The 16113-nt window shown below is 42.1% G+C and overlaps 1 protein-coding gene across 8 annotated transcripts in view; it reads right to left on the bottom strand.

Annotated features, from left to right (window-relative positions):
* sorcs2 (sortilin-related VPS10 domain containing receptor 2) overlaps positions 1-16113 on the bottom strand; it is a 239363-nt gene that overhangs the window by 95235 nt on the left and 128015 nt on the right. For all 8 annotated transcript variants that reach the window (XM_053859002.1, XM_053858996.1, XM_053859000.1 and 5 more), the window contains one exon: positions 6291-6390. Coding sequence is in view for 7 of the 8 variants with exons in the window: in XM_053858996.1 (XP_053714971.1) it covers positions 6291-6390 (100 nt within the window). In the remaining variant the exon portion in view is untranslated. The remainder of the gene's footprint in view (positions 1-6290; positions 6391-16113) is intronic.

The following is a 16113-nucleotide window of genomic DNA, read 5'->3' as shown; positions in this document are numbered from 1 at the left end:
TGGATAGTAAGGATGGAGGATTTCTATTTCTGTCAAAGACCTCAAGCACTGCTGGGAGAACAGATAAATCAAAGGATTAGAGACAAATAAATTGGAACAGTGACTTGCTCATTAACCAAAAGCACAAGCATGAGATCTAAAGTACAGGGATAAAAATGAAAAGTGGAGTTGGACCACAACCTAACTGCTTGGCAGATACACGGGGGGCCGAAATATATTCTAAAATGTCCTTTAGGCCGTAGTATTAATTTCCACATAGTTTCTATAGAAGAATTGAATGGGAACTGCAGAGATCCAGCACCTGGAAGTATGAAGCATCTTTCACACGACAAAGTCTGTCAAGCCAAAAAATGGAGTGCAAAAAACAACTTTTAATTCTAATCTGCTTGTATTATTCGGTATGACTTGCAGCAGTAATTCCATGAATCTGCTTCTGATGTTTTCAAACAGACACACAAATCTCATTCAAACTCATTGGCAACTCCTTTCACTCCTTTGAATCCGACCGATGCGAACTGAAGAAATCTCCTCTCACATTAAATTGGCGATGATGCTGATATGAGTGCTGCTCTAACTTTGATCTGATTTCACACAAAACACAGAAAACATGAGGTTCTTTCGCCCTAAAACCTGACAGGATGTTGATGTTTCAGGCTTTTCACAGGACAGCCACAAACACCACTCAGAAAGACGAGGCTCAGCTAAAGTAACAAATGTGATATTTGATCACAAGTCATCTGAATGTCTTCATCCTTTCTTTGAAGCTCTTTGAACTGCCAATCAGTGAAGTGCCACTGGTAATATCAGCAACATCATTAAATCTATTACCGCCTGTTGCTGTTCTGCGGGTGCTTGTTCATCCCACTGTCTTCTTCTCACTTTGTTGTCAGCAGCTCTTTGTTCTTTTGGGCTTATTTTCTTTGCACACAGAGAATCGAATTCAAAACTGTTGACGCTGTCCTACGCACATCACATCTGCTTCTTTGCAACAAACATTGTTTGACAATATAGAAAAGAATACATGCAAAGTTCTGCAAGCTAGAAACTTATAGCCTTGCTGGAGAGGAGAGGAACTTTTATTTAGCGACATAACAAAACGACAACTTTCTTATTATACTGCTCTCATTATTAAAACGACATCCTCCGTCATAACACTTCAAATCACGATGCATTAGCAGTCAGTCAGGGGACTGTTGGCTGGTGTTGTTGACGTGAAGGCAGACAGCCCTTTTGTTTCCTGCACACGCTCTTCAGGAAGTTAAACCGGGTCAACTGTCAAAGCAACTCCTGTCCATTTTCAAAGGCAGAAAGTTGAACACTCTCAGAACAACTTCCGGTGGAGTTTGACATGTCATTGACTTCATGCTATTCATCCGAGTTAATAAATCGCCCTCAGTCAAAATGGCGTCAAGGAGGAAAATGGGTAGCCGAGCTCAGCCAGGTGGCGCTCTCTAACATATCACCGCATGCATAAAACCTCATCACAATCTCAATGTGTGTGAATCTGAGTGGAAGCATCTGCGGATTATGGAGCTTCATGCTCATATCAATGTGCTCATTTGGCTTGGATTGTCATTCTTTATTGCTGCATGTTAATGTGTAACGCGTTGTCAAAGATGAAGGAAATAATAAAAATACAAAGAAGAGTGAAGCAATGGCAGAATATATGAACAAAACAATCCAACTTCCTCACTTTTAAGAAAGATTTTATGCACTAAAGTGCAATATTTATTACCCTTCTCAGTGCTGAGCTCACATATTCTGATGTTTTAGCTATAATTCTCACAGGCGAGGAAGCGAAAATCTCTCCAACTTCCCCGCTTCTGTGACGAGTTCTGTGCATTAGACAGCCATCAAAGCAGGGCTGTTAAGGTTTGGCCGGCACACATCCCAATTTAAATGTACAATATTTCACGATAACGTGTTAATGGCCACCTCAGCTAAAAGACAGTCTTTCAAGCGCCAACCTGCATGCAAATCTGAAGCCAACGCGTCCCGGCGGACACACTGCCCTCCTCGTGGTCCAGAACATAATGAAGGTCACGGGCACAGAAGGTGGATTTCCTGCGAAGGAATCTGACCTCGCTGATTCTTCCTGCTGCTGAGAGACTTGACAGAGGGCTGATGTCATGCTGCAGGTAAGTGGTGTTGTTGCCATGAAGTTGTGCAGAAGTAGCTACTTGAAAAGAGGCAATTCGCTCATCAACTGATATTTTCCGCATGCAAGTTTCTTTTGAAACCATTTGACAACATCACCTTCATGTTGCCGGAACAGATAAAATCAGCATTCTAAAGGTGCTGCATGGCACCACAACAGACATATCTGAGTTCAAGAACAAAGCTGGCTTTTTGCAGATAAAAATATTTACAGGCAAATAAGAAAATACAGCTTCTGATGTTATTGTACATAGACTGTATGTGCTACTATGACTTCCTTATGTGATGTACATCATCAATGGGCAACTCAGAGTGAAGCGTTGCCCTGTGAAAGCTTAGAAAAGCAAGACATTCTTACATTATGGGTGTTAAAGTTTTGTCTGCAAGAAGATTCAGTTGCATCCACAACAAGCTTGTGTGATTCTTTTTTTTCTCCATTTGACAGGAAATAAAACACAAAACTATATATATATATATATATATATATATATATATATATATATATATATATATAGTATATATATATACTATATCTGGAGGAGACTGCGATATCGCTGTAGACCCAGCGATATCGCAGGGTCTACAGCGATAGACCCTGTAGGGGTCTACATATATATATAGTTTTGTGTTTTATTTCCTGTCAAATGGAAAAAAAAGAAGAATCACACAAGCTTGTTGTGGATATATATATATATATATATATATATATATATATATATATATATAGGGGATAGGAATCAGAAAATGAAAAACTGAACCCATTTTCAATCGCTACAATCTTCATTAACACAATGTTTCAAAATTGTAGTTTTTGTCAGAAATCTGGTCGGTCCCCATGAGTACCTGGTGACTTAGGATCTGTTGCTGCAGTGAATTGATCCATAACACAGTAACTATTTTGCTGCACAGTGGCTGAAAAACGGTCCAATTGTAACTCGATGGCAATACCTCAACAACATAGAGGAGCAAAAGAAAAAATCCTGAGTTTCTTATGTAATTATTTTCTCACACAGCTGCTTCCCGTCTCACAGTTTTTAGCCGCCTGTTAAGGAAAATTGCTGATGGGACGGGGAACCACGCCACCAAAGACTCAGCGTTTATTTACAACTCCATCGGTGCTGGAGTGCGTGAAGGGTTCTCAGGAGTCCTCCGACTCAAGTAGGCTGGGCCAAATGTTTAACAGGGCTCTCAGACTGGTCGTGTGTGTGAGAGAGCCTCTGCTTGTGTGCGTGGAACATTGTCTCTTCTCGAGACTCATCTCTATCTAAATGCCTGGAGTCCTATTGATCAGTCCTCCCGCACCTTCACCGTGATCCCTTCATGCCGAGTGTAATCCCCTCACAGAGTTTAAAGACCCACTCGTCTGCTGCTTTCAGATGTGATTAGCTGTATCGATCACACTGAGGACACGCATCTTTGTGTTGCTATATCTCTCTGTGTGTCTGGGCTGTGTTGCAGCACACATCACGCACATCCTTCAGTTTGAAGGATAAAAAGATGCAGCAAAGTGACAGTAAAGACTGAACCTTCTGACATGAATTATCTGTTGAAAAGGTGTCTGTTTGAAAAAGAAGCTGAGGAGAAGTCAGTTGACAGTGTCATAGCATAGAATGACAATTGGAAAAGCGCTAAATTAAAGTGTATAAAGTGGCCAGGCGCGTTGGAAGTGAGTGTATGTGAGTTATTAAAAAGTGTTTCATTTGCTCCCATTTGGAGCAGTAGATCTCGGATCAAAATGAAAGTCAAAACCTCTACTCTTTGTAGAGGTTTACTATGCAGAGCAGTGCAGAGCGAGTAATGACCAATTTTCCCACAATTTATTGTAAAATTCTGACCAAAGAAGACACATTTAACGAGACATAAATATACGACATCACATTCATTTCAGTCATTTTCCAGTTGTTAAGCCTCATGTCAAGGGTGTCAAATCCAATGCCGCAGGGGGCCAACATTTAAAAACACATTCCAAGTCATGGGGTTGAAGAAAAAGCTATCTACCCAACATTAGGGGAAAGATGAGTCGACAGAATGCCACATCAGTCTCCTCCTCTGTAGATATTGGAAGCAGCTTTTTGCATTCAGCATTCAGTAGTTCACCACTAACTGTGTGGTGTAACAGGTGACAAGCTTATTTATTGCATTTGTAACACAAACTTCGACCTGCCTTCCCCTCTTTCCTCACTTATGAGTGCACCTTAAATGAGGATTGAATGGAATTGTTGTAAAACTTATCCTATTAAATCATCATATTGACTGCAGGACAGAGCGGGTTGATGGTTTGCAGAAGAACCGGCAGACTTCTAGTAGACATCAGGAAAGGGGTGAACAGCAAGTTTGAGTTCTGGAACATGACAAGTCATGTAACTCTCCTGTGTGCAAGTTCATGAAGGAGGCATGTCATCGGACAGTCTTCTCTCGTGACATGTAAATTCTGCTCGTCTTCAGATGAGCCTCTCATTTAGCCTCTGCTGGAAATGAAGAGGACTCGACTCCCCTGCAATTAAAACCTCTCGTGCCGACCCCTTCTCTATTCAGCGGGTGTGACGGGGAGGAGAGGGCAGCTCCGCCACGCACATTTGGAGAAGTGACTGAAGCAGAAAGCGAGAAGAGTGACTCCATCTGATCTGCTCCCATTCCTCTCTATTGATCGGAGGAACTCTGGACCTTCCTGATAACGTCTGCCAATTAGACAGGCGGCCACGCTTGGAAGTCCCATCATATCTCAGCTTCAGTCACCTATTGTACCTCTTGGCTCTCAACTGCAGCTTATCTGCAGCCTACACTTTGAAATATTCTGGAGCCCTGGAGCTGCCAGTGGACTGGATTTATGAGTAGGAGTGTAGAGCTGAACACAAAAATATGTATTTAAAAAGAGTCTGGCCGGACGTTACCACCAGTAATTGATGCACGTCATGCAATTTTTTTGGATGATCCCAATGTCTTCTTGGGGTGAATATGGTGAAGAGTGTAGGAGAACTATATCCAACTCCAGACTTGACTGCTGGAGGACATTTTAAAGGCTCCCTTTGAACTTGTACATCTGTTGCAAGAAAACGCCTCTTAATGTTTTTTACAGTAGAATTTGACTGCTTTACTTCACAGTCTGCAGAAACGCTGCATGGGAATAATCCCTTTTTGTCTCGAGAGGCAGAACGTGGGAGTGAGGGAAATACTTCATCTACTTTGGTGCAAATGCTATTCAAGGTAACGTTTCCTCAGTTGACTCACCACCTAATACATCGGAACAACACATCTTCAATGCTCTCTCCAGGTTTTGACGCCTAAGCAAAGGGGGGGTTCGCTGCGCAGGTTGTGGAGAATCGATTCTCAAGATGTTTGTCGAAAACTTCAGTCATCCGCGTGAAGGTCCAGTCAGAAACACAAACTCAAAAAAGTCCATTTGGAATTCATTTTCACCTTCACACACCCTGTGAATGTTATTGGCGACTGCATGCATTTTACCATGGCAGCATTTTTCATTTTCAAAATCATATTTCCACACTATTTACAGCTGACTTTTCACAAAACAAGGCAACACAGTTACTACTGACATTGTGTGCAAATGACCAAGGTGACGCGAAAGCAGCTATTAGGATGCATAAACATGAATGTCAAATCTCATACTAATTAATGTAAAGCACAAATATACAGTGCAGCACATACTGTATGCACATGAATTAAATGCCCTGTGTTTTTCCTCTACGTTGTCACTTTAGGAAGTTTAAGCTGGTATGTACACACACGGCACATTTGTGTAGACTTTCGTGCAGCTTGGTCGCCACTCTTTCCATATCCATACGTTATGTACCCACACGAGAGAGAGACTCTCTGTCACGCATCAATGAGCCCACTCAGTTGCTGAACAATGGAATCCCAACTCAAATACACACAGAGGAAAAACCAGCACAAAGACGCATCAAAGAACAGATTAAATAATATTCTCCGTAATTATAGATGTTTAGCTTCTGAGCCTCTGCGTTTTGAAACAATATATCAAATATTCTTTTCAAGTTTATGATGCACAACAGCTCACAGCTTAAAATCACACGCGTCGTCCTCAATCCAAATGTGTCAGTTTCAGGAAAATGTATTGGCTTTTCACGAATACAGCAACAGCAGCCACAGCATCTTACCTTCTTCTTGTTGGCGGGGCAGATGTAGAAGCTTGTGACCACAATGGTCGTTCCCGGCACCAGATTCAGTTTGGTATAGGTGGTGCCGTAGTCGCTGGACCTGGAAACAGACGGACTGTTATAGCATGAAAAAAAGCTTTGGTGTTAGTGTCAATATTTGTTTGTTTTTTTTTTACATGGAAGAGCAACATCGTTGCAGTTTGTAACTTCAATCATGACTTCTGACAGTTGGCTTTCATTTTATTAAAGCACATGACTTTGTATTACACTTCGGGGACACAATCCAGGCATGTTGCTCCAAAGAAGGTTTCATGATTCTGCACTTTAATGAATTCAGCTTTGGATTTGCTATTAGTTAGGACCACTGAAGACAGAGATGTTGATGCTCAAACATGAAGAGCATCAAGGACTAGTGGAATTTCAAAAGATGGATTATCGTGTTTACAGTTTTACACTCACAAACTGGGCTCTAATAGTAACTGGCCAGTTGAAATGGCTTCACCTTACGCGCTGTATCTGAGCTCAACAGAGATAAGCACTTTATCTGACTTTCACTCCATACAACACAATATTAAGATGCAGTTCCCAAAAAGCCGTTTCCATAGTAAAGAGTGCCAGGATGGGAGGGATGAGTCTGAATGAATATGAGGTTGCCAGAAAGTGAAAACTAACATTCACATGAGAAGAAGAAGAGGCACATCTCCAGCCCTGAGTCATCAAATCGTCCCCTTTAGAAACAAAATACGATACAGCGAGATGAAAGATAATGTGTTGGCAAAAAAAGTCTTTTATTTACTCTGTACACTTTGGAGGCGAGACCATGACTGATATGGCATTTGGCTGCTTTTAAACCCATATTTCTTGTAGCAATCCCTGACTGTTCACATGAAGACAAGAGCAGCAGCAGCACAGTGAAAGGAGATGGAATTCGTAAACAGCTCTGGAAAGGGCAAACCTGGTTGTTTTCCAAAAGTGCCTTCAAGGCATCATATCCGCTCTGTGTTCATATATCACTCCCGCTGCTGCAACTCTGTGATCTGAGCCTGGTGACGAATCAAAAAATCTAGACGACTTGTCATCGCTGCAACAATAGCAATACCGCCTACGGTTGGCAGCAAAGTGCTGACGCAGCCCAAACAGTGTCAGAACTAAGTGCAGTTCCTGAATAAAGCATTCCAGCTCCACAAAGCAGACACACGGGAGGTAAAGGACTGAGGGCTTTTCAGTAGACGCCAGAAATACAAAACAAATCAGATGGTTAAGGAGATTAATAAGTTTGTTTTGCATTGAATCCAACAACTGGGAGGTTTGTCTTTGCATATATTTCAACCCTGACATTTGGATGGAGAACAGGGGGACCACAAACACATCAATCCGGCTCAATAGTGACGGTTTACCAAGATTTTTTCCCCTGCCAAAGAATTCATCATTTGTCAGATGACTTACATTTTCCCTTCTCCAACTGACCCAACGCATGATGGAGCACATCCCCACTACTCCTGAGATGAACGGTTGGTGCTCAATATTTTATATATACATATAGATACATAATATTATACACACAGAAAATAAAAGATGCTTATGTGCTGTAACCAAATTGCTAAGGGAGCGGTAAAGGCATCAAATACCCACTGCTGCGCCCTCTTTTCCCCAACCACTTCCAACAAAGCAGCCGGTGTGGTATCCATGTGAACAGCTTATCTACCAGTCAGTTTCAGTTGTTGTAAGCAGTTTTGTTGCGCGTTGTGTATGGTTTGTTTGAACCTTTTAAGTAGCCAACATAAGTTAAAGCAAACTTTCTTGCTCTGCGTCAGCACAAACAAATCTTTGTTCAAGTTTTTCTGTTGGTTCAGCTGTAAGCTTCTCGGACGTGTTTGGAGAATGGAGCACATCATGTTGTGTCCACCTTCCCCTACACTGAGGACATAACAATATGGATTCATACAACACAGGTGTCACAGTTGAAGTCAGTGAGTTATGTTGATCTCTGCTGACAAGGCCCACTTGAATATTTTAAAATCACCTGACCACTGCTTTCGGTAGAAGGATTCTCTGCACTTCAGGACAGGTGTTCTCATACACAAACATGACCGTCACTTTTACAAACTTATTATTGTCTATATCATTTCATTCACATTTGGTTTCGACATTCGCCATGTTTTGAAAACACTACTGCGATGTTATCGCAGAGTAGGTTCAGTTAGGAAGGCTCAGGGTTCAAACGCTGTTTTGTTTAAGGCCCCTGCCTTTGACCCCCAATTTGGAGGGATAGGCTCCAGCATTCTGCCAAGTGGCACACAGGTACCAGGTACCATGAGCTCATGGACTGTACTGCAATCATGGAAGACACGCAGTTCAAAATAGCCATACAGGTGGAGACTTAGTGTGAAGTTTGCAGACTTTACAGTAAGTCTCCAGCAGGCCCACACCCACAGTAAGATACCGTTTTTCCTCCCTATAACACAGAACAAGTGCTGCCATTGTGTTCAGCTCAGGGTTACAGGTTCAGCACAGAGGAGTCGGCTGTAGAGCACTTGATGAAAGAGAATGATGAGCTAGAATGATGAGCTAGCACGTCAGGCTGGTTAGGAATGAGAGGATTTACTCCTCTCACAGTGGGACATGAACCTCTTACAGGCACACACACACTCACCGAGGCAGCACACAGTCGAAGCCCTGTCAAGCCATTCAGCAATCTGCTCTCCCAGAGAGCTCTGAACCAGCTGGAGAAAATGGGGCAGAATAGCGGGGGTGAGCTGTTTCTCTGTGGTAAGTCGGCAAGTGTTTTTACCAGGGTGTGTGTTTACTGTGGAGCACAGAATCACCTGGGGGACACGGACAGAGCCTCTATTGACAGCTGTGCTTGAAGCGAGAGCTGCTACTGAGGACACAGTAACCTGCTTACATGGAGAATAAAACACCAATAACTAACATCACAACTCAAACAGTGAAAGGAAATGCTGATTACAAACAGGTAAATAGTCACAGTAGCTCAGTGGTGATCTCAAAACAATTCAAAAAAATGTTTTATTTTACCAAACACCCAACTTATTGTTTATTCTGTTTACTTTGTTTTAAGACTTAGAAGTTGACTGAGAGACTTAACCGAGAGGATGGGATTTCTCAACTGATCTACCATCAGCCCTCTATGACAAGCCGTGACCCAAATGGGAAAAAAAAACTAAGTATTTTTAAAGAAAACACACAATACCCGACGATAAACCAGGACTGTATCAGCATGTAACATGTCGGTAAATACAGAAAAACACAGGATTCGAGGCTCTCATTTGAAGCTGAAAACATTGATACCTCTGTCAAGAAGGCAAAGTGATCCGCATGTTAACAAATATCGCTTTATGAGCAGAATCTATTGAAAGAAAGTGAAAGACTATAATGGCTATACGGCATTGTAAATTATTATGGTAAATGTAGGGCAGTAATATTGGGTTTTGAGTAGCATGACATATGTTTTTTTTTTTTTTTATTTCACAGGTCCAGGTATATTAATATTTTACTAAATCTGTTTCCGTTGCTGATATATATATTTTTTTAATTTGTTGAAATTGTTGAACAACGGTATTGTTCAACACAAGTACACTGTAGCACTGTTGAAAAACAGGATGCTACCTGAGGAGGAGGTGGTTTCATATTTACATATTTATCTTCCCATATTCGTTGGGAGTACAGAGAAGCTGCAGTGGCAGGCCACAAAAAGCCAATGCTAATGTCTCGCTTGCGTCAGAGCGATGAGATGGTCTTCCAACACAAAGCTCCCTGAAGTCACTCTATTGCATATTCATAGCTGCTCATTAGTGGGAGTGAAATGAGTGAGTGGGCTCGGGGTGGGCTGCTGCCTGCACACATATTCCAACATCTGGACACCCATTAGTCACAACTCCTTCTTTCCTTGTTCACATTACGCAGACAAGTCCCAAGAAGACTCCATTTAGACTGCAGACAACAGGAAGTTGTCAATGTTGACGATATGTGTGTTCAATGCAACTTTGAAGCAGCATTTTGACACAGCTTTTGAAAACTTCCACCAATCATTGTACATACATTTAAAAGCCTAAAAATCTCTGAGCACGCACATAACACACGTGTGCGTTGGAGGCCAGCAAACGCAAGAGCATGAGACTGTTATTGAACTCAATAGGGTCCACATGATCAGAGTGACAGAGCTGTGTTGGGATTCAGTGACAAATTACTAACAAGGCTAAGTCAGAGGTGTTGCTGCTAAAAGTCAGAGGGCTTGAACCTCGGATGGAGAATAATGTGTTATTAGATCGGCTCATTTATGCCGTTCATGTTGCCTGCCACCCGTTTACATTAATAGAGTAAGTACGCCAGTGTTGTAGACTAATGAGGAATAATGACCGGAAGAAAAAGGAGGGGGCAGATAGTGCACACGATTGTGGCAGACAAACTTGGCATGAACGGCTGGTCACTGAACATGTTTTAGAAAAGTAAGTATTGGAAGTTTCAGTCTGATGATCATTTGTGTGATGTCAATTTTATTTATTTATTTTTTTTATTGTCTTTCGATGAAAGATTTCTTGTCCAAAACTAAGTTCTAATATGTTAGCCACGAATGGCAGCAGTAGTGTGTCTCTGAATTGAATTGACAGCTGCAAATCTATGATAGTTAACAACTATGGAGAAGTTTCTTATATTATAAAGAAAGTGATGCCGCTGCCCCCAACAGTAAAAACTGTTCATGAAAGCACCTGTTGAAGCAGTTTTGAACATTTTGTGGCAATACTTTCATTTACTTATATGTTCTTTGGAGTTTAAATTAAATATATTATTTTTAATGTATGATATTTAGACATTTTTTCAGCTGTGTGCATCAAGTGTATTTTTTTCTTTTTTTTTTCATTAGTAAATTTAATGAACGTGGCTTGCACCTGGTTCTGCTGCTGCTGGGACCTTTTGATGAGAAATAAATACTTTTTCATGGTTTCATGTCATTTCACAAGGTTTTGGTTTGTTTACGTGTGAGTAGATGGAATATGGTTATCGATCACAAATGAAATCAAGAGTCGTGAATCAGTTGTATTACTTGTATTGGCCCTTTCTGACTTGTTTCTGACTTTCTTGTTCTGGGAAAGGCCCCAAGATCAAAAAGGTTAAAAACCCCTGTTTTAGAGGAACATTTGACCATTCCACAGTGCCCAATCTATGGTCAAACAAGACGCCAATAATGCTTCGACATAAGTAGTAGTTCAAATATGCTGATGATGCACATATGAATAACTTGTTTAGTTGTGGTAATATCAGTTCCGTACATTGCATCTTCCACAATGTGTGTTATATTGTTGTAAAGAAGTCATCCTAACATAAAAAAATAATATAGTTTCATTATCATTATTATTATTTTTTCTTTTTTTTAATGTAGTAATTAGTCAAATTAACTGGAAGAACTTGGAAATTGCAAAGTACAGCTGACTCCAGGCACAAAAAAATGAAATTCAAAGGACTATAAACAAGTGGAGGGAAAACGTGAAACATGTGGAAGTGACAGGGACTGGGGGAGCAATTGCATTTTTTCGCGACATGCTTGAGAAAACAGAGAAATGCGGAGGCGCTTGAGGGAGGCGACAGGTGCTGATTCAGATTTAATGTCCTAATATGTCAATGTTGCTCCCGGCAGCTTAACTTTTCAGAAGAGACAAATAAATCAAAGAAGCACTAGACTGAGCAGAATAGCTGCTGATGCCTGAAATTCAAATCTTCAGCGTAAAACATCACAAGCAGCCTCTCTTTCATGTGTGATAGCTGCTTTTATAGATGCCTGTCAATCACTTCTCTTACGATGCGTGGTCCAAGCAGAAGAATGTGCTCTGTAACTTCAAACTTCAGACACACACCACATTGTGAGCCAACAAATGCTACATGAGACAATAAAATATTTCAGATCCCTAAGACTCAAAGTTCTACAACGAGTGCTCTACCATCACTAACAATCAATCTTTACCTTCTTCAGTGTTGCCACCATCAGCTCCTCATCTGCTTTCTTCATCTGTGACATCACAGAAATCACTGAAACATCAGTGATAGACGTTGCCCGAGGCTCAGTGAGGCTCGCAGCAAGCATGACAGCGAGTTCTGCCAAAAGTTTGATGACAACTCCTTTGCAAGTTTTCACACAATCCTTCCAGCCCCAGTGAGTTCTATTTCCATACGATTCTCACCCTGTATTTGGGGAGTTACGCTTCTACTGTATCACAAACTTCAAACCGCACTTGTACCGTGAGATTGATCATGACTTCTACAGTGAGATCAGTCAAAGTGAGTCAAACTTAGTTAAGCCAGTTTCTGTTGCCCGTGTCAAGTGAGGTCCCCCACAATGCCAGGAAAACCAGCAAAATCGCAGGCTCTACCTTGAGAGCAGCTCGTGTCACAGCGAGTGCCTCCTCAACGTCAACTTCCTCAATGACTAAAATTAGCCGAAACAGATACATTAGAATATCTATCAGCAATTTTGAATAACAACTCTAACTGACAGAGACACATCAGGGGACATCACAACAGGAGTCGTCAACATGCGATCACCATAAAATGAAACAATATATTTCTGTTACACTAAGAAAATGTCTCTGTTCTGGGATTTCAACTAGCACCACGTCAAAACACATCACATAAAACAGTGTTTATTCAACCAATCAAAATATCATTTCAGCTACAGATCGTGTCGCTCAACGTGTCTAGACAAACAAAAGGTCAGCAGAGAGCAGATCACAGTGACAGGCACATCCTGTCAGTCTCCATCAGACGTCAGGCAGCCTGCCAGGATCAACCTCTGTCGGGGATTGGCTGACATGCGAGTGTCCCACGGTGCAGGCTAATAATTGTGAGGAGCCAGTGTGGAAGTGGGGATTTCCATCATGACAGAGAGTGAAGGCGCATGTGCCCGGAGTGAATCTGCCAGAGCTTTTCAACATCTGAAAGCGGACGACAGTCGAGAGATCTGCAGTGGATGAAAACGCCACCCTCCGCACACAAGATGGATCAAGCTCCAGGCCAAGGGCTCGCTGCCAGGAGGCCACCGTAAAAGACTTTGAGCCACACTGTCCAGAGTGGGTTACATCTCAGTCCATAACCATCAAAACATTCACCATCGCTCTTTTTGAGAGCGCGGGAGAGGACAGCGTCTGATGAACGGCCGTGGGCATACTTACCACTGGCTTGTGTTTAAAGAGACTGCTGACACAGCAAATCATTTTTCCTTGAATGTGACTTAAAGGCGTAAAAAGTAGCTCTTCATAAATACAGGAAGCCGTTCTGTGAGCTCAACTCTTTTACAATTCAGCGAGAAGCCAGGATGGCGACCCAGGCCCAAGAGCAGACAGCTCATTTGTGGCACGTTGGAAGAGACGATGGTGCCTTCTGCTTCACACATGGGCAGGTCTGTGCGCCCAGCAGGTCTAAATGACCTGCTGCTGCCCGACAGAGGCATTGATAATAAGGAAGCGCCTCCACGGATCTGTGTTTCAACTGGCCTTCAGACAATAAAACCCCATGATGAAGCACAAAGGGGCTCAGCTGTCTTCTTGACAGAGCTTATTTCACACAATGACCATCAGTGAAGGGCCCCCAGTCATCAGTCACAAGTCACAAGCTGAGCGGATGAAGAGTTTGTTTGGGTCAATCAAACTCGACCGGAGGATAAAGCGCGTTAATGCGCCGTGCAACAGAAAACGTGGCGACGATGACTGGCCACTTCATAAACCAGCTCCCGAATGGCAGATTTCCCTAAAATGCAGAGTCATATAGCAAGATGAGAGGACTTCAGATGATTTGCATTTGAATCCCAGCAGCACATACACCGTTTTGTTCAGTGGTGCCTGGAGAGCAATTTCATCAGCAGCCGCATTATGTCGGGTAAGTAGTGGGAGCCAGCAGTTAGGCACGATACACTTGTTTATGATAAGTAAGGGCACTTTACAGCAGCAGAAAAAAAGCCTCAGCTCGTCTCCGAAGCCACTTGTGCTCTGTTAGCACCAACCGGAACACCACTGACACTTGAGAGGCAGAGATGGATGTCCCTCCGTTTTCAGTCCCAATTTCAGCCCATGTGGATGACAAAATCACAAGGCGTCACTCTGTTTATATACTGAAGCCTGGATGATTCATTTTGTGATTTAAAGTAACTCAAAACAGTGACTTTGTTTGAAGCATTTTCATGCAAAACACTTTCAAAGTTCTAACCACACGTTAAAAAATGCTTGTAGAATAGCAATTTGTACATCCGGAATTATCACTAGATATTTTCCGACTCCCTTAATCCCATTAACACGACGTCCCAGGATTCCCATTGAGCATAATTAGGGAAATTGAAAGCAGGGATAAATCGACTTGAGTCCTGGAGGAGGATTAAACTGTACAACACAAATCAGACAGGACATAAAGGAATAATGGTAATCAGGTTGTTTGTATACTGTGTATACCATAATTGTTTGCATTGACACAAACGTGTTGTTTAATCCTCCGATGCTGACTCAGAGGATTCAACCCCAAACTCCTCTATTGCAAAGTGCAGCCCGGGGGCCAAATCCGGCCCATTGAGTGAGTTTATGTGGCCCTCCTGGAGTCAGGACAAAACTGTAAAACTGACATTGTCTCTGACATTTTTGCCTTGTGCATTGTTTTTTGTTCATTATGATAATTTATTTATTTTTTTATCATGTTTGAATATTGTTCATTTTTTCCGTTGGCTATTTTAGGAGTATTTCTTGTCCCTTAAAAAACGTCAGAATTGAAACGTATGAGACACATCGGGAATCTCTAAATGAAATGTGGTTTAAATTAAATTAAATACAACAAACCATTGTGTATTATTAATGTGTAATTTCCGCTGACCAGTTGATTTTTATTTAACATTTTTTAAATTTCACCCTCCTTTCTTTGGGTTTGACGGCCCCTTTCAACGGTCACAATATATGACCCCGCCCCTGAGGAAATTGAATTGCTCACCCCTGGTAAAGCATATCACATCATCGCTTCACACCATCAATACTTTTAACTCAGTGCTGCAGCGGGGATGTTAAAATCAAAATATTCCGAACTGAAACGTTCAGTACGACAGAACCCATGGTCCAACGAAAACTCCAACCAGTGTTTCAATGGCACCTTGAAGCACAACTGTCCATTCAAGCATTTGTCCATTTGAGCTGCTCAACTCCGTCTGGCGCGTTCTGCAGCACTTTCTTGCCAATACCAATGACATTTAGTGCTAACTAGACAACTTCAGCTTCATGAAAGTGAAGTAACCCAAATAATCTACCAAAAACCCTTAGTTAGGTTTGACTTTGCCAGGTCATAGGAAGCGTAGGTACGTTTTAAGTCCCTTCGAGGAGACTTAGGTTAATTATTCAGCCCTATGAACGTGACCGGCCACAGACTGAAACTTGAGTGTCGACTTCTGTGCCACGTCAACTTCACAGCTTGACTTATCCTCACTGCTTTTTCTCCTCCCTCCTGACTGAGATGAAACACTTCATGCTCCTGAGTTTTCCCGCTTTAATGTGGTTACGCTCCGGCTAAACTGCTCCAGCCGGCTGGATGGGGATTACTCGAGGTGCCAAAGGTCCCACAAAAACACCCAGCGACTGCATCCAGTCACGTCTTCTGTGCAGTGCCCCCTGCTGTGCCCTCCATACATCAGCCTGACTCCAGGGAAGAGGGTTAGTAAATGGGGACATTCATCTCGCTGACATCTCCATCAGCATCCTCAGGGACATGGACTCTGAACACACTACTCCTTAAGAATTCCAGTTTGTATGGTATTGCATCAAGATTGGAGTCAACAAATAGTGGGGCA

Source organism: Synchiropus splendidus, chromosome 3 (genome assembly GCF_027744825.2).
Source record: "Synchiropus splendidus isolate RoL2022-P1 chromosome 3, RoL_Sspl_1.0, whole genome shotgun sequence".
NCBI classification, from domain to species: Eukaryota; Metazoa; Chordata; class Actinopteri; order Syngnathiformes; family Callionymidae; genus Synchiropus; species Synchiropus splendidus.
The sequence above is the reverse complement of the archived record's forward strand: the minus strand, read 5'-3'. Positions and strand labels throughout refer to the sequence as shown.